At 33.2% G+C, this 27228-nt stretch overlaps 1 protein-coding gene across 2 annotated transcripts in view; it reads left to right on the forward strand.

Annotated features, from left to right (window-relative positions):
- MAP9 (microtubule associated protein 9) overlaps positions 1-18255 on the forward strand; it is a 28526-nt gene extending 10271 nt beyond the window's left edge. For both annotated transcript variants that reach the window (XM_019733253.2, XM_074338412.1), the window contains exons 6-14: positions 2302-2395; positions 4445-4692; positions 6329-6399; positions 7489-7654; positions 8611-8700; positions 10070-10231; positions 10359-10504; positions 10682-10814; positions 14126-18255. In XM_019733253.2, coding sequence (XP_019588812.2) covers positions 2302-2395; positions 4445-4692; positions 6329-6399; positions 7489-7654; positions 8611-8700; positions 10070-10231; positions 10359-10504; positions 10682-10814; positions 14126-14248 — 1233 coding nt within the window. In that variant the 3' untranslated portion in view covers positions 14249-18255. The remainder of the gene's footprint in view (positions 1-2301; positions 2396-4444; positions 4693-6328; positions 6400-7488; positions 7655-8610; positions 8701-10069; positions 10232-10358; positions 10505-10681; positions 10815-14125) is intronic.
- Positions 18256-27228: the final 8973 nt, after the last annotated feature.

The following is a 27228-nucleotide window of genomic DNA, read 5'->3' on the forward strand; positions in this document are numbered from 1 at the left end:
AAGGTATAATTTCCCTCTATGCACTGCTTTAGCAGCACCCAATTTTTTTGATGCCTTTTATTTTCATTATCATTTCTTTCAATATATTCTCTAATTTCCCTTGTGATCTCTTTTCTGACCAAATGGTTATTTTGTGGTGAATGATTTTGTTTCCAAATATTTGTACCTTCTATAGATACAGTCAAATCTTTTGTATTCATTTACAATTTAATTTTTTGTGATCAGAGAATATATCTTATATGATTTCAGATTTTTAAAAATTGTTGAGATTTTTTTATGGCCCACCCAGCCTAAGTATGTCTTGTAAAATTTACATTTACATTTACAAAAAATATGTGTTTTGCAGGTATTAGGTACAATATTCTATAATTTTAGTTTGGTCAAGGTGGGTGGTAGTATCATTTAAATCTTTTCCACCTATACTGATTTTTTTGTCTAGTTGACTTACACTTACCAATTAAGGGAGTTTAAAATCTCCAGTTACTTTTGTGAATGTCTATACTTCACTTTAATTCTGCCAGTATTTTATAACTCTATTACTAGACGTGTAGTGTTACACATTTATTATTATTGTCTTGACTCTATTTAGCATTATGAACTGTTTCTACCTCTGGTAATAAGCCTTGTATCGCACTTTGTTTTATATATCAGCTTTCTTGTGACTAGTGTTTGAATGGTAAATCTTTTTCTGTCATTTTCCTTTCAGACTATTTGTGTCCTTTTCCTTAGATGACTCTTCTGTAATAACAGTTTGATATCACTTTTTTATCAAGCCTGACAATCTACTCTTTAATGGTAGTCGATTTATGACTCCATTAGATCATTTGTGAGTGTTTAGTCCATTGACTTTTAATGTAAACACATGTAGGGCCAATTTGTTGCTGTTTGCTTTCTATTTATTTTATCTGTGTTCTTATTGATGATGTTGTTATTGTTCCTCTCTAACTTTTCCCACCTTTTTTTTTAAGAGTTAATCATGAATTTTTAATTTTCCATTTTGATTCCTTTATTGCCTTTTCAGTTGTACCCATTGGCGTTATATTTTTAGTAGTTGCTATATGGATTACAAGATACATATATACATTGTCACAATCTACTTAGAGTCGATACTATATTGTTTCACATTTAATGTAGAAACCTTGTAACAGTATACAGTTCCATATACTCCCTCATACATAATGCTTTTGTTGTAATGAATATCTTAGTTCTTTCAGTTTCTAGCTTTCATGATTTTACAGGGCGCTCTGAGGTCTTCCCCATGTCATGAATAGATGAGCTAAGTGTTTGATGTAAATTTTATATGCAAATTTTCAGGTCCGTGCTCTCAGTACTCAAACTTACTGGCTAATCTTCCGGTCCTAAACTCTATCCTTTGACCCACCCAAGCCAGTCCAGTAAGGCTGCAGCATTCTACCTACCACCTGAGGAGGATGCCCTCAGGCAAGAAAGCTATTGGCTTGTAACTCTCCTCAGGCAAAGCTTTTCTTGCAAGATAGACTCCAGTGTTTCAGCCCTTCTGCCATCTTCCCAGGTGGTTGCTACCTATTGCTTCTGACATAATTTTCTTTGTACCCATAAAATTCTCTGGGGAAAAAATTAAAATTTATTATTTTTGCAACAAAATTAAACTTCTTACATTGTAATATCAACACTTTTGGGGTTCAAATACTATTCTATAAAGAAATGTTTAGGCACACAAATACAATTATTTCATTTTAGATGTAAGTTTTAGAATTTTGAGCAAAACTGAAGTGCATGAAATCTCTGTACTTTTTTAATCTAAAATATTTGGAAGTGGCTCTCTAAGTAGTTTTATAAATTGCTCTCATGTGGATGACTAGTAATATTTGTTTAAAACTAAGGTGGTTTTTTTTGTTGTTGTTTTGGTTTGTTTGTTTTTTTGTTTGTTTTTTTTGTTTTGTTTTGTTTTTGTTTGTTTGTTTTTTTTACCTATTTATACTTTCTTAGAAAGGAGAATTAGAGGAAGAGATATCAAATCTTTGCCTTAAATATTTTGGAGATTTGAGTCTAGAGCAGGAGGAGTTTTGAAAATTGCTAAAAAAAAAATACAGACCTGTCAGTTAAAGAACTGGAATAGGGACCCTTTTAATGATCAAGACATCAAGGCTTGACAGTAAGCCTATTGGTCTCCATTGATTTAATAAGCTTATGGTGTTTCAGCAGCAAACTCCTAACAATGCAGATTCAGAGTTATGAAATAGTCTTAATAATGCTCTTGTCTGCCCTCCACAAACCTTCAGAACTGAACTTAAATAGTAACTACTTTTTCTTTTTTAATAGGATCCGTGGTTAACAAGTCCATCATCATCATCCCTTAAAGAAAGTCCTAGAGATTCCTTTTCACCAGGATCTGGGGATAAAACATCTGTACAAGGTGGTTATATCAAATTATTGTATCTTATTTTGTAAACTCTGTATTGCTTAGAATTTTATGAAATCGATTTGTAAAAGAAGTGATACTTTACATAGTTACAGGAACAATACATGTTTGTGTTTGCCTGAGTTTTAATCCCGACTATACCATTTACTAACCATGTGATTTGAGATGCAGAACTTAATCTCTCAGTGCCTCAACTTTCCCAAGTTATAATAAGACCCATTTCGTAAGGCTATTGTGAAAATTTAGTGATGTGTGAACACACTGTGTGATATATAGATGACATATTACAGAATTGTACACTTGAAACCTATGTAACTTTTACTAATCATTGTCACCCCAGTAAACTTTAATTTAAGAAAAAGAAAAAGAAAAAGTATTTTAAAGAAAATGATTTTCTAATAGCTGAAAAGAAAAAAAAAAAGAAAGAAAGAGAAAGAAAGACATGATGCTGTGCATTTTAGCCACTTGCCCAGTTCTTGGCACAAGTTGAATGATCACTAAATGTGAACTGTTAGTATACATGTGTGTCTGCAATACAACATAATAGTTAGGTGGACTTTGAGAGAGAGACTAAGTGGGACTGGAATCCAGACACAGCTACATGAACAAAGAAACTAACCTCTCTCACCCTGTATATTGATCTTCAAAATGGAGATAATAAGAGTACCCTACCTCATAGGGTGTTTGTGAGAATTAAATTAGCTACTAATATATGTAAAGTACTAACTACATACCACAGTAAGCACGTAAGTGTGAATGTGAATTGTTAACATTATTTCTTTCCTTAATCTATAACATGTAGCTTAATGAGAGCTAAAGGCATAGGTGTTTCTAGGACTGGGCTATGTCATTAACATTTATTAAGTGCTTACTATGTAGTATAATTTTTGTCATTTTACAGATGAGACAAACTGAAGTGCAAAGATAATGGGAAACATACCCAAGGTCAGTGATGGAGCCATAATTTGAATCTTTGGTTCCAAAGCCCTTGTTCTTTTCACTGAATACATTGACTAGCAGCTCTAAAAAATCCATTAATACTTTGAGTTATGAGTGCTCTCCAAATGTAAATGTATTATAAGTATAATTATAAAGTGATTTTAAATCTAGCACACCTCAAAACAAGTCCAAAAAAAATGACTGTAATGAAAGCAGCAAAATTAAGGCTTTGACAGTGAAGATACAGGTTTGACCAGTAGGTGGATCCTAGTAGAATTGAAAGTTAGTGATCAACAAAAAAACACTGATTTCTTTCTGGTGAGCATTCCAGAGTGTGGTAGAATCAGAACAATAGAAGCAATCCTGTAAAAACATAATTGAATTCTCTCATGCCAAAGCTTGAACCTGTGTCTGTCCCTTGGAGCACTGAGAGGATAAGTAATAAGCCCGCCTTTAGTGCCCCTTTGGTCTCAGGGGCAACACTGCATCTTGGTGGGAATAAAACTGTTTGGAGGATGGCTTTATTCTCTACATGGTGGACTCTTCCAGGTTTGCATGAATTCTTAGTTCTCTCTGCCCCTATACACTTTCACATCGGTACTGCTAGTGACCCTAGCAGCATAGAGATGTGTGCTTCCTATTTATACAGCCTCTTATTCCAGTAAGAAACACAGGCTTTTGAAGAGAATCGATATTGCCATCTCACTTACTTAGTTTATACATCATCAAGCACTTTTGACGTGTTGTTGGTTTAGGGTAGTGTTTCCATTCTGTTTACCAGTGTGACACACTTTCCAAGTATTAGGAGTGTCAGATGCTTTAGTAGATGGAGTAGCCATTTTCTCTTTTGTAGATCCCTTTGGAAAAAGTTTATTCAAGTTGGATGTGATATTAGGTTGGTGCAAAAGTAGTTGCATTTTTTTGCATTTTTTTTTAACCTTTTAAACTGCAGTTACTTTTGCACCAACCTAGCTTTCTTCATATTTTATTTTTCAAGAAAAAGAGAGTATAGACAATCCTCATTTAATGGAAAGCAAATGAAACTGTTATCCATCTTATTAATTTAGAAGGGAGTTTTAGTTCTGTTACTCTGTCTCAAAATAGATCAGAAGGAAGAATTCACTGAAAACCGTAATTCCTTGAAATCACACGAAAATCAAGAGAATTCATTTTTGATAGACTTTGTTAATTCTGCACTTGAGAAATCAAAGGAAAGACAAGTAACTACTGATGACCTTAAAGAAGAAAAAGAGAAAGCTGACCTGATTATGAGGGATGACATAACAGTTGATCCACCACTACTGAAATCTCAGAGTGTCTTAATATCTACCAATGCAACTGAGTCTGCAAAGGTATTTACATAAAATTATACCTTTTATGCTACAGCTTAAAACTTAACCTCCAACTTTTACATATTTTGTGTTCCATGTTATCTACTTCTGAATTACCTGTGGATAACTCATCTTTTGATAGAGGTATTGTTAAGTGGTTTTTATTTAATTCAATAGAATTCTAACTTCAGGGAATATTCACAGTGAATATAATAAAACCCAATGTTTCATTAAAAATTATCAGAAGTATGTGATCATAATATACTTTTAAATATTTCAGAAATAAATACCCATCAGTTGATAGGTTTCTATAGGTCTTTATGTTTTTAAACTGCATCGGAAACAATTTGTGAAGTTTTGAATTAGTGCAAGTTATTCCGTTAGATATCATTCTAAACAATTTACACATTTTAATGAAAATCTTTAAGAAATGTTTATTAACATCCATGCTTGTTGAAATGGATGGACAGGGTCATTATGAGAAACATTATTATAAGCTTGAGAACCAGATTTGCAGTGTTGTGGGATTACTGGTCCCTATGCTGTACTTACTGCACCAGAGGACTGTACGTTTAAGTTTTATGGAACAGCATTTTTAGTCTCTATTTCTCCTGAATTTAGTTTCTATCTCTTATAGTTGCAGTTAGCTGGTGGCTATATGTATTTATTATTGCAGAAGATAACAGTACTGGCTGAAAATTTCTGGTTGAACAGAACTCTTGTAATACAGAATATTAGCTTTTCATTAAAATTTATGGAGAAGGTTCATTAAGCCATGTTCTGGGTACATTGTCCTTCACCACTTTCCTTAGGGAAACACATGAGTGCCAAGTTAGGGATGTGTTTACATCTGTGCTCTCATTTTAATGCTAGCAGCCACCTGTCTATGTAAAGTACACAAGTCATTCCTTAAAAGGAAGAAGGGTAGTCTGGAATTTGGTAGACAGGATCTTAGAAATGTCTAATAGAGGTAATTCTAAATGAGAACAAGCAATTTACATACAACAAGTAACATCATGACATATTTCTTTTGAGTGAATCCTTTCTGACTGAATCCTTTATTCTTATTCTCTACTGAGCGATCTTGTTTAAAAGTCTGAATTAAATTACTCCCCTGCTGAGATCTCTATTGGATTCTCACTGTGAGAATAAACATGAACTCCTTACCACTCTCTAATGACTTCACGTGATTCTTCTCTGACCACATGTTCCTCCACTCTCCCTGCTGTTCACTGTGCTTCAGCACCATTCACCTTTTTCTGTTGCTCCAAATTCCCTTTTCGGGCTCTCCACACTTACTGTTTCTTTCTTTCCATAGGCCTTCATGAGGCCCCTTTCTACTTGTCATTTGTCTTAGCTCTGATGTCAAGCCCTCAGGGAGGCGTTCCCTGACCACCTTCACTAAAGCAGCCCCTCAGCTCCAAGCTAGCCACTCTGTCGCTGGATGCTAGTTTAGCTCTTTTATGGGTCACATTTGTTTGTGTTAATTGTCAGTCAGCTGTCTCTTAAATGCACTATCCTTATCTGTTTCCAATGACCACTGTATTTGACTCACAGTAGGTGCTTAAAAAACATTGATTTACTGGCAGTTTGACCTCTAAGCCTAACTATGATAGTTATGGTGAGTAATTCATCTATGGCTTTTTCTATTTAATAGAAAACAATTGAAGATAGAAATATGAAGAATAAAAAGTCAACAAATAACAGAGCATCCAGTGCATCAGGCAGGTAATAAAGTTCTTATTATTCCTCATTTATGGGTTTACATTCTACAAAGCTGGTTTTAATTTAAGTTTTGTGAAGTCACTTGCATTTGGTGTTACTTGGTTTCCTCTGAATTTCCATTTCATGAGATGAATGGAGTAGTGTCTTTATGATAAAACCTCTCAGTTGGTTATATTCTCTTATAAAAAGGAATTGACTGGTGATTCTCCATACTCTGCATTACTCCCGGGATAGAGTTCCGTTCTCCTGTTTTTCCTGAGACGGTAGATATAAAGCGATAATAAAGCTGAGGCCAGCGTTGTACTTCTCTATGAAGTGTCTTCGTGTAACACATGAAAAACTGTACTTAAAGCCTTGAGATTCTGTGGATTAAGTTGGTTTATTAAAATGAAAAGATTCTCTATAGCTTCATTCACACTGGTGATAATAATGACAATGAACACTAATTCATAAATGCTAATCAAAACTTTCTGAGTCTTTTAAATTATCATTACTCAAATGAGCATTAATCAAATAGAACTGGGTCAGCAAGCTGTCCCTGTAAGCTGCCAGTAGTTTGTTTGGCATTGTAGACCATCTAGTCTCCATTGTAATTAATGACTTCTGCTGTGTAGCAAGGAAGCAGCCTTAGGCAATATGTAAATGAATGAATATAGCGGAGATGCAGTAAACTTTAGTCAATAAAACAGATGGTGGGCCATATTTTTCTGCCAATTCCTGAAACAGAGAACATTATTCTAACTTTATATTTAGAATGTTTATGTAACAAAATCATACAAGAAACTACTGAAACCTACTTTACTGATATTCTTCCGTCTAATTTCAGATGTAGTCCATGTTTCTTAAAAACGTTGTAATTAAAAAAACCTAAAAAGAGTGATCACTCTGAAGCTATATAACTTAGTTATAAATTTTAAATTATGTTGAATGAGACTCTTTATATACCAAGAAAAGACTATTCATCATTTTCAAATTGTGATTTATTAAATTACAATGTAGTTTTCAAATATATAGTAGTTGCAAACTCAAAGGACCCTTTCTTCTACCAAGTGCAATTGTAATTTTTATCTTGATTCATTTGAATCTTTTCAGATTAATGACTTCTGAGTTTTTAAAGAATTCTAGTTCTATAAGGAGAACATCGAAAACTACCTCTTCTCAGTATTTAGGAACTTTGAAAGTCTTGGACCAAAAGCCCTCACAGAAACAGAACGTAGAACCTGACAGAGCAGATAACATAAGGGCAGCTGTTTATCAGGTAAAAAGGAAAAAAAATATTTTTAATTAGAAGAACTAATCACATAAGATTACCTGTTTATTAAGGAACAAAATAACCCTCTAATAAATAATGCTTTAATAATTAATGGGAAAGATTTCCTTTATAATGTCTGAGCAATCCAAAGGTTTATTTTAATAAATTATCTCCTTCCAAGCTTTGCTTAACTAATCATAGTAGTTTTTAAAGAAAGAAAATATGCCATTGCAATTTATAAAAAATATAGCAATATATATATACTGTGTTTCCCTGAAAATAAGACCTAGCCAGACAATTAGCTCTACTGCGTCTTTTGGAGCAAACATTAATATGAAACCTGGTATTATATTATATTATATTATATTATATTATATTATATTATATTATATTATATTAATTATATTAAGACCCGGTCATATATTATAGTAAAATAAGACTGGGTCTTATATTAATTTTTTGCTCCAAAATACGTATTAGAGCTGAAGTCTTATTTTGGGGGAAACACGGTATATATTTAATACTTTTAAAGTTTTTATTGTTATGAACAAAAAGAATTGAAATATTTCTTTCCTGAGACTGTATTTGAGTTAGGCTTACACAGACAAAAACTTTCTGACTTTTTTCACAATTCCAAAAGAGGTCATTTTTTTTGTTTGTCTTGTTTGTTATAAAGAATAATATACTTTAGAAAACTGTACATGTGAATTTCAGAGAAAAATGTTAATATACGTATCCATTATATTCAGTCTTTGAAGTCTATTGTTAATATTCAGAAAGACAATATATTTTCTTAATTTGTGCTCCTTTTTATATATTAAAATATTATTTAAAAGATACTAGTTTGTATAGAATTTATACATTTTGTATAATTAAAATTTTAATCAAATCAGCAATAGATAAGAATTCAAATTCATTTGGGAAACTTTGAATACTGTATAGCTTTTGTCTTGTTCTCACAGGAGTGGTTAGAAAAGAAAAATGTGTATTTACATGAAAAGCACAGAATTAAAAGGATTGAAAGTGAAAACTTAAGGATCCAAAATGAACAGGTATTGTGAAATATAGAAGTGAAAATATTCTGCATTTTTAAGTCAGTAAAATATTTCTGAACATTTAGCATTTCTAAATCAACTGTTTTAAATGGCAAAATAACATAAATAAAAGAATTGACTTCTGATTTTATTTCTCTGGTACTTTTTAGATTGATAAAATATAACCATTTTACATAAAAATACAGATACACAAAGATTCTTATTTTTATACGTGTGGAATAGCTTGGGAATTATTGGCTATGAACTTATTATTGCTTATACTTCACTCTTAAAAATTGGCTTCAGTCTCACAACTTAGTCAAGAATATAAAGGGTCATCAGACACTACCCTTCCGTTTTCCTCTTTTCTATCTTGAATTTCATACGTGTCTTCAAGACGAACCCCTTCTTAAGCTCTTAACCTGGATCCTTCCCACTGACAAAAGTTGGACTCTTTGTTTTATTCTATACCTCTAACTCCTGACTGATAGCTTCCCACAGGCTCAGTTCTTTCCCATCTTCTAACATAAAAGCCCTGGGAAAAATCCCTTCGCTGTGCTGTTTAATACTAAAATGGCTTTAGAAGGAAACGTATTTCCCAAATGCACAGCACTGTGTGGAGCAGCCCATCAGGCGGTGGCCTGTGCACATGTCACCAAGTTTACAGCATTATCTGCTGTGTTTAGTGTCAGACACCTCTCATTTGATCTTCACAACTCAGTGAGGTAGGTAGTATTTGTACTTCTAAATTATGTTGACTCCATAATAAGGCTTTGTATCATTTAATGGTAAACAATTTTACGGCAAACATAAGATTTTAAGTAAAGTAATAACATACTTGCAGTACACTCACCTACATATTGTCTGGGGTGGCACACAGTTTCAACATTTGGAATATGTTTATGTAGTAGGAGCTTTATGCTCTGATATCAGTCAAAACTCAGTTCAAAGCAAAGATCTGAGGCTGACTGTGTGACTTGGCCAATTTACTGTGTCTTACTTTATAAGCCTAGAACAACTTGCCTGATGTTTTTCTTTTACTGAAATATTTTATTGTGAACATTTTACAGTACCCACTTAGCCTATCGTAGTTTATTTTAGTAATGTTTGTTTAGTATACTTCCAAAAAAATGTTGACTTCCTTCCCATGAATAGTAGTAGATCAATATCTGATAAATGCTTTTCAGAAAAGGACATTTTAAAATGCAATGTATAATTCAGAATACATTGTCCATAAATTAACTTGTTTAACCATTCTAAATAAAATATCTCAATTTCTACATATGAATATTGAGGAAATTAAAGATAAATACATATAGGTATATCTGTATACTTGTGTAGCTATTTGTACATATATATATAACTGTCTATTATTTTTCAAAAACAGAAAAGAGCTGCTAAGCGAGAAGAAGCATTAGCATCATTTGAGGCCTGGAAGGCTATGAAAGAAAAGGAAGCAAAGAAAATGGCTGCAAAAAAAAGGCTTGAGGACAAAAACAAGAAGAAAACTGAAGAAGAAAATGCTGCAAGAAAAGAAGAAGCACAACAAGTATTCAACACCTTTGCAGAGCTGTCTTAATTATTTTTAAATATTTGAAATCTAAATTAGTGATTAACTGTGTATTTACTTATTTTACAATATTCACAGTAAATAAAATCATTCTGAACTTTTTTAGGCTTTTGAAAGATGGAAAGAGAAAAAGATGGAGTATCTCAAAGAGAAAAGTAAAAAGGAGAAAGAATATGAAAGAGCAAAGAAACAGAAAGAGGAAGAAACCTTTGCTGAGAAAAGGAAAGATAACCTAACTGCCGTGGAAAAATGGTAACCCAAAATAATAAATATTTTGATAGATTTTAGGTTAACAGTTTTGGCTTTTCTAAAATGTATTCATTTGAAATGTACTAATGCATCTCACTCTCATTCTTGCAAAGATATATTAGGAAGTCTTTATTATATATTTTCCTTTAACTTTCCAGTGTTTTATACTGTCCTACATAGGAATGAAAAAAAGGAAGCTTTTTTCAAAGAAAGGGAAAAAGAGAAAGTAAATAAGAAAAGAAAAGAAGACCTGAAAAGAGCTGAGAAAAAAGATAAAGATAAACAAGCTATTGATGAATATGAAAAATGGCTGGTAGGTGTTGTTTTTAATGCACTTGTTATTTTTAAATGTACTTTTCTGTCCCTAATGTCAGTTCTATTTATGCCTGCCTACTGACCATTTCTATCTGGAAGTTGCCCTGTTGAATTCATTCTCTCCTACATATATCACAGTGTCTTTGATTTACTTGTTTCTATGAATGCTGACACTATTCCCTAAAGCCCTCGGGCTTAAAACTTCAGTCGTAATACCCTTCCTTACCTGCATCCTCCCAATTACCCATTTACTGGTCATGCCCATTCTTCCTTCACAATGATTCTCAGATCTAAAAATCATAGAAAGCTGACAAGTATACTACTGAAGGTGTGCTAAAATATTTTAGGTGGAACTTGGTCATGACACACAGTAACACTGAATTGAATGGTAAGGAAGTTATTCTACTTTTTGTTCTCTTCTGATCTTTCTGATGACTTCAAAAAGAAGGTCTTGTTTAGGTGTTTTCTAATGAAAGACAGCAAATTAAGTTTGGAAGGAAAATTCCTAGCTGGACTTTATATATTTTTTTGTTTTTTTTATATTTTTTGTTTGTTTCAGTATATTTTTGTTTACAGTTTCTTTTCACTAATGTCAAACAAATACTGCTTTCTATCTTAAAATATCAATATAAATATGAATTTTTATTAATTTTAATAAGTAATACATTCATATGAATAGGTATTTTACATGAGTAGCTGACACATTCGTATAAGAGGTTAATCGCATGTTTCAAAAAGTGTAAAATTTCTCCACAGGGGTTAGGATTCAATAGGGTTTCTTTCTAGTGGGGTTTCTGATCAAATTTTTTTTTCAATCCATGCCAATTTGCTAGTTAAAGAATATCATCCAGCGTCTTTTGTGGTTTTATTTCTCTGGTCAGAATTGAGCTTGAGTGTCTTTTCATTTTTATAAGGGTCATTTGTACTTTTTTTCTATAAACTGTCAAGTCATATAGACTTTGCACATTTTTCTGTTGGTCTTTTTATTATTAATTTCTAGAAGCTTTGTATATACACAAGGAAATTCGCCTATCATTTCTGATATGAGTTACAAATAGTTTTTTTTCAGTCTCTCAACTTTCTATGCCATAAAGAATTTTATTTTATTTTCTGGTATAAAATGCATCAATCTTTTTTTTTGGGGGGGTGGTGTTCTGATTTTCAGGCATAGTTGAAAATACCTTCTCCATAACTTCAGGTTAAACAAAGTGCTCCCATTTTAATTCTAATAACTTTAATATTTTAATATCTTAACATTTTAACATTTGATCTAGTTAGAATTTAATCCTGATGTACTCGTATGGTGGGAAATAGGATTTCAACCTTATTTTTCCTAAATGCATCTTCTATAAAATAGCCCATCTTTTACTGACTTGAAGTACTGCCTTTATTATATGATACAGTCCCGTATTTTGGGGTTTGTTTCTTGACTTTCTGTTTCATTGCTCAATCTCACTGTACATATCCAGTACCACACTTTTATTAACAGGGCTTTGTATGTTTCAGTGTCTGTTGGGGTTAATCTTCCTTCATTGCTCTTTCAAAGTTTTTCAGACTATTGTTTATTTTTTCACACAAACTTTAGAATCAACAGTAGTTAGAGAAGCATGACTATTTAAAGGTAGGATAAAAAGATGAAACACAGTAATAAACTTAAGAAATGCTCAAGACTTGTAGGAAGAAAACTTTAGAATACCCCTGAAGGACACAAAGGAAGACTTAAGAAAATGAATCAAAACTGCCCTGGCATAGAAACACTCAGTTTTATAATAATGTTGTAAACATGTCAGTTCTCCTAGAAATTAAAGCAATCCTAATAAAAATACCAACAGAATTTATTGTTGTTTGTGTATTGACTTCAGTGCTGCTATATGCTAACTGCAGGCAGAAACTAGTAATAAAATAAGGCAGAAACTAGTAATAAAATAAGGTGATCAAATTTTTTCAGTGGCTTGCATGAGGGAGTTAGGTAGTCTTTTATGATTTTCTTCAATTAAACTCTTAAATAAGAAATAACAAAAGATGAACAGATATTGAATTTAAGATCATTAATACATCAAAATAAAAAGTCAACGTAGGTGCTGATTAGAGGGTGAATTCCTACAGATGCTGTGGAGAATAAACTGTCATTGTCCAGCAAAGGGGAATATATTCATACCCTGCAAACCAGCAATTTCTCTCCTAGGCATACACATGGAGAGAAAAAATCTTGGCTTATAAGCCCAAAGAATCAGAATAGCATTGTCTGGGCATGGAAATGAAAAATGAAAACATCGTATCTTCAACAACAGAAAAATAGATTAATAAATTGTGATATGTTGATTTACTGGTATTCCGTATATCAATGAACTAGAGCTACAGCTCCATGTAGATGGGTCTTAGAAACATTATAATGAATTAAAAAAGTAAGTTGCAATAGAAAATATAGCATGAAACCTTTTAGTATAAATTCTAAAAACCTTAGGCAAAACAAAATTGTGTGTTATTCAGGGATAAGTACATGTGTGATAAAAGTAGTCAGAGATGCACTGCAATGATAAGCATCAAATTCAGAGTGATGGTTCCCTCAGTGGGGTGGAGAGGAAGGAAGATGTGGTGACGGAGTAGACAGAGGGAGCGCCAAAAGTATTGGCCGTGTTTTATTGCATAAGGCAGATAGTGGCTACACAGGTGTTGATTATATTACTCTTCAAGCTGTTGTCTATGGCCAAAGTATTAATTTTTTTATAAAAATTAAAGACTAAAAGAAATGTTGATAAAATGGTAGCTGCAAAGATATTTATTATATGAAAATACGCAAATTGCTAAAAATTAAAAGCACCTATAGCCATACAGTTAGATGAGCTAAATTATTGAGCAAAAAATTCACAAAAGGGCTAAATAAATAAAAATGTGTTCAAGCTCAATAATAAGCAAAGAACCATGAGGTTCAGTTTTCAATTATTTGTAAAACAAAACCTGAGTATTCCATGATGCTGTGGCATATTCAACATTGAATCCAGCAAATTTACTGCTGAGACTGTTCTCAGATAGTCATCACTACTGATTATTATTGTCTTTCAGTTATGGAATTATAGGTATTTTTTTCCTGTTTTACATAATTCTTTTTAAATACTATTTTTAATATTAAAAACTTAAGTGGTGCATTAATACCTATTCGTAGTATACTTATAAATTAGCAATATTCCCTAGGTGCTATTCTTTTATAACCAATTAAACTAGGAAATGACATTTAAATGTCTTATTGGATTATTTTGTTCTTCTGTTTATATACACATATAAATTTATTGTTTTCTATTTTCTCTTTAGGAAAAGAAAGAAAGACAGGAAAGAATTGAACGAAAACAAAAGAAACGTCATTCCTTTATTGAAAATGAGGCACTTCCTCCATGGAGCCCTCCAAGCAGAACTGTGTTCTCAAAAGTGTTTTAATAGTTCCAATTCTTACATTATTTTTTTTATTAATTCAACAATGTTAGCCATAGGTTTAAAACTATTTATTCAATTATTTACAGTTAAAAGAGTCTATTTTAATTAAATGCCAGCCACTTCTGCTGATAATGAAAAAGATGCTTTGGAGCTTAATCAGTGAAAGCATTTTTTGAAGCATGTAGATAAACTGCCTCAGATGAAAAGCTAATAGATTGCTCTTACCTTTAAAATGCATAACCTTGTATCATTTCCTGATAATTCTTGCAGTCACATGATCTATGGTCACTTTCACTAAGCTGTGAATGTTATTTAAGAAGGTTTATTCCCCAAAATAAAAAGGAAACCATCTAGGTACAATAATTATTGAAATAATTGAATTTGTAAATGATTGTGCATCTAGATTCAGGTTTTTAAATGAATGATCTCTGGGGAGTATATGTGTACTATTTCTCATAAAATTGATATTTAGCTCAAAGCAATTGCATTTACACTGTGCAAGCTAGAATTTGGTCAACTAAGGCAGTAGTTCAGTAGAACTCTAATCATTAAGGCATTTTATCTAAGAATTTTGCCTTCTGTTTTAATATGAGTGTACTTTGTGTGTCCCAGGCTTACATGACAATCATAGGCACTTTACATGAGAAGATCTCTGAAATTCGTCTAAGTTCTATTTCACTTTATTATTTTGGTGATACCAAAAGAAATCTATTTTGTGGTAGTGAGGTACTCATACATTAGTTACAGAAATTCCACAAGAGTTCAAAGTTATTATCACTATTATTGTTTTCCAGACTAAAGCCATAAATGCAATTTCTGTCCTCTTAACTAATCTAGAGTTTTATAGCTTTTATTTTGAAGACAGCTATATGGGAAGGTAATTTGTATAAAATGTCCAGAGTCTTTATTTAGATCTATGCATATACCTGTATTAATTGCACTCATACTTGAACTGGTCAGCTAGTTTATCACAGACCAACTGCTACTTTAGCCAATGATGCAATGCAATGATGGATAAGAATAAACAATAACTATTTATTAACCACCTGTTATGTATCCTCTCTGCTGGATCTGTACAAATGTTTTCTCATCTTTACAACCACTATTCAGGGTAGGTGTTATTAACCCCATTTGGTAGACAAAAATACTGAGACTCAGAGAAATTAAAAACTTGCCACACATCTAGCATGTGACTGAGTTGGGATTAAACAGAACTGATAAAACCGGTCTCCCTCCAGAATCCACATGCTCGTTTCATGCTCTCATGTAGCCTCAGAGAATTGTTAAGTTCTGTCAAGACCTCTGAATTATATAAGTCTTATGAACACATTTTACCTCTCAGATCCTACAATCATGTATTGTTATCCAGAGATTGTCTTTCCCTTAAGAAATAGCTGCTAGTAGCGATGGTGGACCTCATTAGATCTACAGAATGAAAAGAGAATTCATAATATCTAAGGAGGTAGGTCACATGTTTTGTATCTAGTATTAGAATGTTAGAAAACCATCTGGTTATAGAACATAGGCTTTGTGGTATTCACTCAGGAGGTTTACACTCTGAGAATGAACCTTCTTTCTGCAGTGTGAGTGCTAGATAGGAAGGATGTCACGGATCAGTTGTGTAAGGTCACACCAGTGCTGTGGATGAATAAGAGAAATTTCATACATAAAACTAGAAGCCTTTGTATGCTGCCTGAACTAGGAGAATGCTTCATAAACTTGACATTATTACCAGCAATGTGTATGATCAGCCTGGGATTTAGGGCCCCTCTTTTTCATCCCTGGTCCCCCATAGTACCAAACACACTGCCTACCAAAATAGATCGTTAAGTACTTATTGTATGAAATTAGCTTTTTGGAGCTGAAACACATTTGCAAATTCCGGGGAAGTGAAAAAAATATATAGAAAAAAGTACAGCTACTTCTAGGACTGTGAGTTCATGAATGTGTGTGTCATAGATTTCACATTAAATATTTACTGAAACTTCTTGATCATTTCCTTCTACAATATAGTATTTAGTGGGTTACTATTATCACCTAGTTGTGAAAACTGAATGAAATTAAATGGAAAGCACATGGCACATAATGAGGACTTAGTAAATATGCACTGGTTTTATTTATTTACTACCATAAACGCTTCATTTCCTCACTTCATACATGTGAGAAAAAGGTTAACATAGGTGGGGTAGATAATGGTTATTTGATGTTACTCGTTGTTATCATACGGGAAGAAATCTCTGCAATCCTGGCCAGTCTGGGCTGTAGCACTCAAAAGAGAATGAGGAGGTGACCTGTATTAGGGACCGCCTAAAAAGAAATCTAAATACTATTTTCTTAGCGTTGCTTGTGAGATAAGATGAATTGAGGTGTTTGCAAAGACCCAACAAGTCATTTCCTTCAGATGGAAATTTTTGTCTTACTGTAATAAAAAATATAATATTTCCTATTTACAGCAACCTGTGCTGATTCAATTATCTAATTGAATGAAATCACCTCTTCCCTTGTAGCAGAAATAAAGCTGACTTTTGGAAGCTGGGAGAAAATACAGTACTATTTACTTTCTGAGATCCAAGAGGAAGGATCGAGCTTGGTAATCTCTTGAATATATTTATTTATTAAAAGGGTATGGTTTTCCCATATTCCTTTAAAACTATCAAATATCAATATAGATATTTGTTCATTAAATTTTCATTAATTTATAGTATGAGGGACTTTTAATTCAAATTAAGGACACTAAAAGCTTATAGATTGCCAGTTAAACTTCTAGTTTTGTAAATTATATCATCACTTGAAGGATGCTTACACTTCCAAGTAAATAGGAATTTAATGACTATTTTAAAACGTTGAAAACAATTTCCCTAGAAATTTAAATATTAATACTAAAAAAATAAATTTTTATGCAGACTTTAATTTCTGTAATCAAGAATATAGTGTTAATAAATAAACAATATGGCATTTTAGACTAGAAGGAGATTAATGTTTTCTTAACGAAAGAAAACAACTGTTCAGGGATAACAACGTTCCAAGGGTTTGTTTTGCATCACATTCTGAAAATATTAGTACTGCATTTGTTGTTTTAAATAGTATTGAAATTGATATTTTTCACAGTTGCCAAAGCAGTAGCTGATAGTAGTAAGGTGTCCACAGTTGTATGTACCTTAGAGTGATATAACTATTCATCTAAAAGGGAATTTAATAATTTAATAAATCTCACCCAAACTCTTTTTCTAAGTTGAAGAAACTGATTCCCAACGACTTGCCCAAGCTCACACAACTAACTGTAAGAAATCTAGAGTTAGAACTCAAATGTCAGGTTTCCCAGTTATACCCTGCCCACCATTCTGCAATTTTGATAGTCTGCTAAAATTTTCACACTAACTTTTGTAACCATGGTCGTTATTAACTTAACTTAGTTGACTTATTGTCTCAGATGTTTCTTATTCTTCCACTGCCTTCTCCATAACTACCCACCAGATCCAAACTGTTTGGGCACCTACACTACCGCTTAAAAAGTGGGGAAATATTCAAGTTTCTTAAGTCCTGAGTCAAAATACAGTAGAGAAAAGGAGTTGCACAAAATGGGGGAAATTGCATGTTAGTCAAGATAGTTCCCAAGTGTAAACTAGTACAGGAAATTATTATCCTAATTTAATCTTGGCTCTGGTTTCAATAGGGCTGTATTGAAAAATATTTAAAACCATATGGTTCCATTCCAAAGCAGAGATATCAATTTTCCTGCTTCCTAGGTACATTAGCTGACAGAACTATAAATGCTGTACAAATGCTTAACTGGAGACTTCTCTGACTTCTTACTTTAAAATTTCATGTGATTTGATTATTTTGGAGCATATATGTTACATGTGATTGTATAATGTTAACTTGGGTGAACTAAATTCTTGGTGTTGAATTTAGGATGTTGTTTTAAGAATTATTTGAGGTGTACTAATTGTCTGCTTTTTAGTAGCACATTTTCATGTAATGCTTAATTAAAGTGAACCATTCAAGATTTATCTTACTTGGTGATTTAATTTTGTGACTCTACCAAAATTTAATTTTACAATGTTAGGAAATGTGGTATGAGTTCTATTTGTGGGTTAAATGTGAAAGAATTACGTTGATATACCTTTTATTAGAAAAATGACCAAAAGTTTGTATATCAAATGCATTTACTTAAAACACTACACAATTACAAAGGTAATGTAATTATATCATTATCAAATAATTAGAAAATGCAAATAGCAAATATTACCCACACTCTCATCTCCCAAAGACAATCATAGTTAATATATTATGGACTCTTTCAGTTTTCAGTTTCCCATGTCTTTCCCCTGTACTGAAATTAAGCTGCGAGTGACGAAGATAGATACAGTTCTCTCTCTCTCCGTCTCGGTCTCTCTTCATGCTACCTATATGTGTGTGTATACATATATGTGCATGTGTATATAATACAAAATACATGCACATATATGCATAGATTCAAACATCCATGTTTTTATTTAAAATAAAAATGAGATTAAACTATACATTTGGAAACCAAATTTTTCCACTCAACAATATAGAAAGAACATATTTCCACACTATTTTACCTTTCTAATAGCAGGGTTGTAGCAGTGGAGGCAATCTTTGATGCTGAAACTACAATTTATTTAATGTTTTGAGGCAATGTGTTTCCTTACAAGACATTTGCTGTAGTAAAGTAACAATACAGCAAACATCCGTGTAGTCACTATCTTTGTTGTTAGAGATGGTGGACCTCATTAGCTCTATAAAATGAAAAAAAGAACTCACAAGATTTAAGGAGGTGTCAAACATCTTGTATCTAGTGTTAAAATGTCAGAAAACCCATAGGTTATAGCACATACACTTTGTGGTCATCACTCAGGAGCTTTCACACTCAGAATGACCCTCATGGCTGCAGTGTGGGTGCAAGATAGGGAAGATGTCATAGATCACTTGCAAGGTCGCATTGGTGCTGTGGATAACTAAAAGAAATTTCAAACTAGAAACAGTTGTATACTGCCAGAACTACAAGACGTGGGATGGGGCTGTTTAATGGGCAGAGAGCTTCAGTTTTGCAAGATGAAAAGAGCTCCAAAGATCGCTTACACATCACTGAACGTGCGTAACACTATGACCTGAACACTTAAAAATGGTTAAGATGGCCAGTTTTACCTCATGTATCTTTTCATGCTGGAGAGACTGTGGAGAGAAAGGAACACTCATACAGTGTTGGTGGGAATGTAAATTGGTACAGTCACTATGGAAAATGGTACAGAGTTTCCTCAGAAAATTAAGAATAGAATTACCGTATGACCCAGCAATTCCTTTCCTGGGTATCTATCAAAAAAATCTGAAAACATTTATCCATAGAGATTTATGTACCCTAATGTTTATTGTAGTTTTATGTATGGTGGCCAAGACATGGAAACAACCAAAGTATCCTTTGGTAGATGATTGGATAAAGAAGATGTGGTGTATATACACAATGGAATACTATTCTGCCGTAAGAAAAGATGTGATACTGCCGTTTGTGACAACATGGATGGATCTTGAGATTATCATGCTCAGCAAACTAAGTCAGACAGAAAAAGTCAAGAACCATATGACTTCACTCATATAGGTGATATAAAACTGAAAACAACAAAGGAACAAGATGAACAAAGAAACAAAAACTCAGACACAGACAACAGTTTAGTGGCTACTAAAGGATAAGGAGCAAGGGGGTGGTAGAAGAGGGAAAAAGCGATGAAATATGTGGTGATGGAAGGAGAACTGACTCTAGGTGGTGAACACAAAAGTGATACTGTGTTTCCCCGAAAATAAGACCTAGCCAGACCATCAGCTCTAATGTGTCTTTTGGATCAAAAATTAATATAAGACCCAGTTCTGGCAGTATAAAACTGTTTCTAGTTTGAAATTTATTTTTATCCAATCATCTATGGAAGGACACTTTTGTTGTTTCTATGTCTTGGTCACCAGGAATAATGCTGCAATGAACATAGGGGTGCTTATATCTTTACAGATAAATGTTTTCAGAATTTTGGGGGCAGATACCTAGAAGAAGGATTACTAGATCGTATGGTAATTCTACAAGATATATGAAAAAATGTTCAACATCACTAGCTATTACGGAAACGCAAATCAAAGCCATGTGATATCACCTCACCCCAGTCAGAATGGCTATCATCATCAAGACAAATAATAACAAGTGTTGGAGAGGTTGTGGAGAAAAAGGAACACTTATACACTGTTGGTGGGAATGCAGATTGGTGCAGCTGCTATGGAGGGCAGTGTGAAGGTTCCTCAAAAAATTAAGAATAGAATTTTCATATGACCCAGCAATCCCTCTCCTGGGTATCTACCCAAAAAAATCTGAAAACATTTATCCGTAAAGATATATGTGTTCCAGTCTTCATTGCAGCTTTTATTACGGTGGCCAAGATATTTTTCTTTTTTAATTAAATTTATTGGGGTGACAATGATTAGTAAAACTATATAGGTTTCAAGTGTATGTTTCTATAATACATCATTATATACTGTGTTTCCCCGAAAATAAGACCTAGCCAGACCATCAGCTCTAATGTGTCTTTTGGATCAAAAATTAATATAAGACCCAGTTCTGGCAGTATAAAACTGTTTCTAGTTTGAAATTTATTTTTATCCAATCATCTATGGAAGGACACTTTTGTTGTTTCTATGTCTTGGTCACCAGGAATAATGCTGCAATGAACATAGGGGTGCTTATATCTTTACAGATAAATGTTTTCAGAATTTTGGGGGCAGATACCTAGAAGAAGGATTACTAGATCGTATGGTAATTCTACAAGATATATGAAAAAATGTTCAACATCACTAGCTATTACGGAAACGCAAATCAAAGCCATGTGATATCACCTCACCCCAGTCAGAATGGCTATCATCATCAAGACAAATAATAACAAGTGTTGGAGAGGTTGTGGAGAAAAAGGAACACTTATACACTGTTGGTGGGAATGCAGATTGGTGCAGCTGCTATGGAGGGCAGTGTGAAGGTTCCTCAAAAAATTAAGAATAGAATTTTCATATGACCCAGCAATCCCTCTCCTGGGTATCTACCCAAAAAAATCTGAAAACATTTATCCGTAAAGATATATGTGTTCCAGTCTTCATTGCAGCTTTTATTACGGTGGCCAAGATATTTTTCTTTTTTAATTAAATTTATTGGGGTGACAATGATTAGTAAAACTATATAGGTTTCAAGTGTATGTTTCTATAATACATCATTATATACTGTGTTTCCCCGAAAATAAGACCTAGCAGGACCATCAACTCTAATGCGTCTTCTAGGTATCTGCCCCCAAAATTCTGAAAACATTTATCTGTAAAGATATAAGCTCCCCTATGTTCATTGCAGCATTATTCCTGGTAACTAAGACATAGAAACAACAAAAGTGTCCTTCCATAGATGATTGGATAAATAAGTTGTGGTATGTATACACAATGGAATACTATTCTGCCATAAGAAAAGATGAAATCTGTGCCGTTTGCGACAACATGGATGGATCTTGAGATTATTATGCTGAGCGAAATAAATCAGACATAAAAAGTCGAGAACCGTATGATTTCACTGATATGTGGTATATAAAACTGAAAACAACAAAAGAACAAGACAAACAAATGAACAAACAAAAACTCTTAGACACAGACAATAGTTTAGTGGTTACCAGAGGGGAAGGAGCGAAGGGGGTGGTAGATGAGGGTAAAGGGGATACAAAATATGGTGATGGAAAGAGAATTGACTCTGGGTGGTGAACACACAATGTGATATATATAAATGATATATTACAGAATTGTATACCTGAAATCTATGTAACTTTACTAACTATTGTCACGCCAATAAACTTTAATTAAAAAATAAATAAAAATAAATAAATAAATAAATAATTGCACAGCAAAACTAACAAATGAACAACAAAAAAGAAGCTTATGAGTTCATCTGTAAGAAAGCTACAGAGAAACCTCACCCCTAATTACAGAATATGTCTGATCAATTTGCCCATCCCAGATGACTCATTGATTAAATTACAGTTGCTAGGGGAATGTCATAGGGTGATGGGCTTAGACCTAGATTGACTGCTGAATAAAGAAACAATTCAACTAAACCTTCTAATAACTCTTTCAGATTGTTTTTCTTGGATATTCTTGCCCACTTAATTTTTTGAGATAAGCGTTAGGGTTCTTTTTAAGGGTTTAAAATAAAATTGTGATTCTTGGTAGAATTGCAGTAACCATGCATAAAGTAAAAATCTGTTAGTTTGAGAAAGATGAAATGAAACCAATTGCTTTCCAGAGAGTGATTGATATCTTTGTATGCATATCTATTTAACTTTTTTAAATAATTAAACCTGATGCTCATGGATTTTTCTCTGGGGAAAGTCTTCTGTGATCCCTACCCACCTTACACCCAGAGTAACTTAGTTACTCTCTTTTCTACATTGCTTCCTCACCCTAAATAATAGTATTACATGCCAAAGGTTTTTATGTGTATGTATGTATTTCCTCAACTTAATAAGAGCTTTATGAGGACAGGAATTATACTTTATACATCTTGATATTTATACTTTATCAGTGGGCTCAATAAATATTCCTTGGCTGATAAAAAAGCAAGTTAAAAATGTAATATAAAAGACTGCATTTCTATTTGTAATGACTATATAGTATGTATATGAACAGGGACCTATTATTTGATAAAACATAAATAATTCTATAAATATTATTAAAAAGGTGTTACAAATTGAGTATTATAACTTGCAAATAGCTTAATTTTTTATTGTAAATATTATACCATATTTTTCATTTCCAAACAAACAAAAAATTGTTAAAAATGGAAAACTCCCTGTGTGGTGTGTTTGTGTTTGTGTGTGTGTGTGTTTGTGTGTGTGTGTGAGAGAGAGAGAGAGAGAGAGAGAGATTGCATTAAGTTGGAAAAGCTCACATATATTTTAATATTTACAATTAAATAGATTGAGCCCTATCAAAAGAAAATAATTTTCTCACTTTCTTGGTGTTTTTCTGTGGTAATATTAAGCAACAGCAACAAAAAGGGAAGGAAGGAAGGAAGGAAGGAAGGAAGGAAGGAAGGAAGGAAGGAAGGAAGGAAGGAAGGAAGGGAGGGAGGAAGGAAACCTAATGAGTTGAAAGTAACCACAGAGTGACCATACACTCTACTCACCAGGACTGAGGTATTATTTTAGAGTCTGGTTTCAGCATCCACACTTAGCATATCTGAATTTCAGCTCTAGTCAAAAGATAATTGCACCTAAGATTCATCCTTTACACTGAATGAGCCAGTGAGCCCTAGGTTTTCTTTTATATAAGGAAAATACAATTAATTGTGTTAACCAAACCTGATTCAGGAAGTGACCTTACACACTTAAGGTCATCAATAACAACGTTGTTTTTTCCTGATGCTATATGAAACATTTTGGGATGCACAGCTCCATCCTTCCCCAAGAATCAATGTCTCATGTTTCATTAATAGAAAACCAAAGTTGTGACTCTTTTAAAACAAAGGAGATCTGTCCAAGTCGACTCATTTTCTCCATGCCAGTATTAGAGGCAGATGGCAAATTTTTCAATAACCTCTTCTTTTGTTAAAAGAAGAAAGAAAAGATGTTCAATCCCCTGTGTAGCAGATAAGCTAAATTTAAAAAATCCAAAGAATGAAAAAATAGCAGTGTGGTGAAATAATGAATGATTTTGATTCTATATAATATGGAAGCCCAGTCAGTGGAATGGAAGCGCCAGGTGTTAGTCTAGGCATTGAGTGTACCTGAATGAATAAAGTTCCTGTTCTCATGTAGATTATATTCTAGTAGGGGAAACAAACACTGAACAAACAAGTACATAGATGATGTAATGTCCATCATCTGAATAGAGTCACCTCTAAGCAGGGTAAGGAGATAGAGTAATAGAGGCTGCTATGTAGGATTATCAGAGCTCTGTCTGAAGAGAATAATTCTAAGCAAAAACCACAAAGGAGTGAATGATGAATCAGGTGAGCACCTGGAAGAATAGCATTTAAACCTCATTGGGCATGATGCAGCCTTTTGTTTCATTTTAAAAATCGTCGTATAAAACTAGAGAATTAACAGCCGTGACCTCACAAGACCTTGTGATATACAAAGTTCCATTAGACAGTTGTTGGATGGACAATAGACTTCAGGGAGAGAGAGTGAAGTATTGAGAAGCCATTGCAATTGTTTAGAGGAAAGATGATAGTGGTGGAAGGAAGTGCCATGTCATCAAATTCCAGATGTGTTTTGAGGGAGAAGCTGCAGGATTTACTGATGTGTTGGATAAGAATGTGAAAAAAAAAAAAAGAAGAATCAAAGATGGGCTGAGCAACTGAATGAATGGTGGTGTCATTTATCAAAATGGGAACACTGGGTAATCAAGTTTGGGGGGGGTACAAAGAGTTCTTTTCTGTAAATGTTAATTTCCCAAAGAGAGATCATTTAGTGAGTTTGGATATTTAAATCAAAGGAGAGAAGCTCTAAAAATATAAATTTGGGCATCATCAGCATACAGGTGGTATGGGAAAAAGTCAGGGGATTAGAAGAGATCACCTAGAGTGAGTAGATCATGAAGAAAAGAGGATCCCAGATGAAACCCTAGGGTGACCCAACATCTTGAGCTTAGAAAAAGGAAAGGACAGAGCACATGAGACTGAGAAAAATAGGCCAGTGTGGTTAAGAGTAAATTCAGGAGAGGTGGATTCTCTGAAATCCAATGGAATGAAGTGTTTCAAGAAAGGGAATGATACACAGTGTCAATCTTTCTGATAAATCAAGTGATCAGGAGACTGACGACTGACATATTTAGTAAAACGGAAGTCAGTGTAAATTAAAAATAAGATTTCGACAGAATGATGGGATGAAGACCTGATGAGAGTGTTTCCAAAGAAAGAGAGAAGAAAGGAAATTCAATTAGAAGTATAAACCACCCTTTTCATATACTTTGCTGTAACCAGAAACAGAAAGAAGTGAGAGGGGAAATCACAGCTGCTGGGCATGTGGGGTCAGGACTGGGTTTATTTGTTTTTAAGATGGAGAATTTATAACTTATTGGCAATAATTACTTAATAAAATAAAAAAATTATGCCTTGTGTGCTTTTACAGGCAATATATATTGTAGAAAGCAACGAATTCAGATGAAAATGATCTATGCCGTTCTGACAGTAATGTTAGTATTTACCCCCATAGCAAGCAGAATCTAATAAGAAAAAAATATCTTGAGTAATAAAATTAAAATTTAATGATTGTATATTATGAATAGTTGATACCTGTCAAGGTTCATTCAGGTCAAGATTACGTATTTTTGCCCTTTTTTTTTTTACAAATAGTGCCTTATGTTCACCAGCCATAAAATTTTATTTGGAACTTTATTTACAGATAAAAATTTAACTTGAAGACAAAAATTTGAAAAGAATTCCCTAAATAAAATATATGTTTATTTGGAAATTCATTTAAATAATTATAATTCACTATATGTTAACATGTAATCACAGAAAATGTATTAAATAAACATATTCACACACAATTATTTTTTATATTGAAGGAAACATTTGCAAGGCACATAGAATCTATGGATTCGTATATGATACACCAAACTTTTTATTAGTTGCTGAATGTCTCAGCTTAAACTTCCCCCACATCAAAAAAAGAGAAAAGTCAACCTTCAAATAAATGATAATTACTATCTATGAGTCATGACAGCAAGTGAAATCTGTCATAAATATAATATATAAATGTAGCTTCCAGATATTTTTGACTAGATGAAAGTATATGTTTTATTTGAGTCATACAGGAGAGTTGCTTAATTAGAAACTTCTGGTAAGATAAATCGAAAAAGAAGCTAATGTAATTTCTATTGCCCTTACACAAACTAAACAAAGAGATTATTAACTGAAGTTACAGACATTGGCACTTACCTAACCAATATTCATTCTCCAATTCTTCTTTGATAATAAAACCATAGCTATGTCTCGGGCAACAAGGTGACCAGTTAAATACTGACTTTCTATCCTGTCTGTGACCAGTGGTGAAAAAAATGCCACACTGGCAGAAGCCAGCAAGACTTGAGTTGATGATTGCTGAGTTTAGGTATGCTTTGACTTTTCTGATAAAAGGAGACAGATGCAGTGAGCTTTTCTACTGTTTTCCTGTCTTGAACATAGACGTGATGGTGGGAGTTACAGCAGTCATTTTTCAATCATGAGACAAAGCAAGAGATTTCCATAGATATTGGCTGCCAAAATAAAATAATAACTGCTACTTGATTGACAATGTGTATTGCTGTCACCTGTATAAATAGACTGTCAGGTTCTTCCTCCTACATATCCCCTTCTTTAGATAGAGGCCCAACTATATTTGGCCTTTTAGAAACTAAAGTGAATTTTTTGAATTGTTATAGAAGAAAATGTCTTTATGTTTTAATATTTAGTTGTATAATTTCTGAAATTAGCCTCAAAAATTTCTGCTTTATGAGAATGCAATTCATAAGGAATTGAGCAATACCGTGATGTGCTCTATGGTTCACATCATACCTGATTCTCTCTCCCTTTCTGCTTTCTGTCACTATCTAGATTTTCTCTATATCTTCTCTGTCCTGATAAGTATTACTGCTCTTCAGGGCAGTATTGTCTTTTAGTTCTATATAAAATGGTACTTGGCCAAATATCCATACAATTTCACAAGCTTGTAATTGATGTCAATCTGCTGCTTACTAAATGAAACACTTTTTCCCCCTTCTCCCAACTATCTAACTCAATAAATTGGTCTCCTATTTATAATAACCAAGACACTATGGTTTTAATGTAAATTGGCCTCCAAGAAGGTTCTTGGATCACTAAAAATGAATTATGCAAAATAACAATGACCTATCCCCACTTTTACATACATCTCACATAGTCCTACTGCTCTAAAGATGAAGCATAAATAAGG

The sequence above is a fragment of the Rhinolophus sinicus genome, linkage group LG07, assembly GCF_036562045.2.
Source record: "Rhinolophus sinicus isolate RSC01 linkage group LG07, ASM3656204v1, whole genome shotgun sequence".
Lineage (NCBI taxonomy): Eukaryota > Metazoa > Chordata > Mammalia > Chiroptera > Rhinolophidae > Rhinolophus > Rhinolophus sinicus.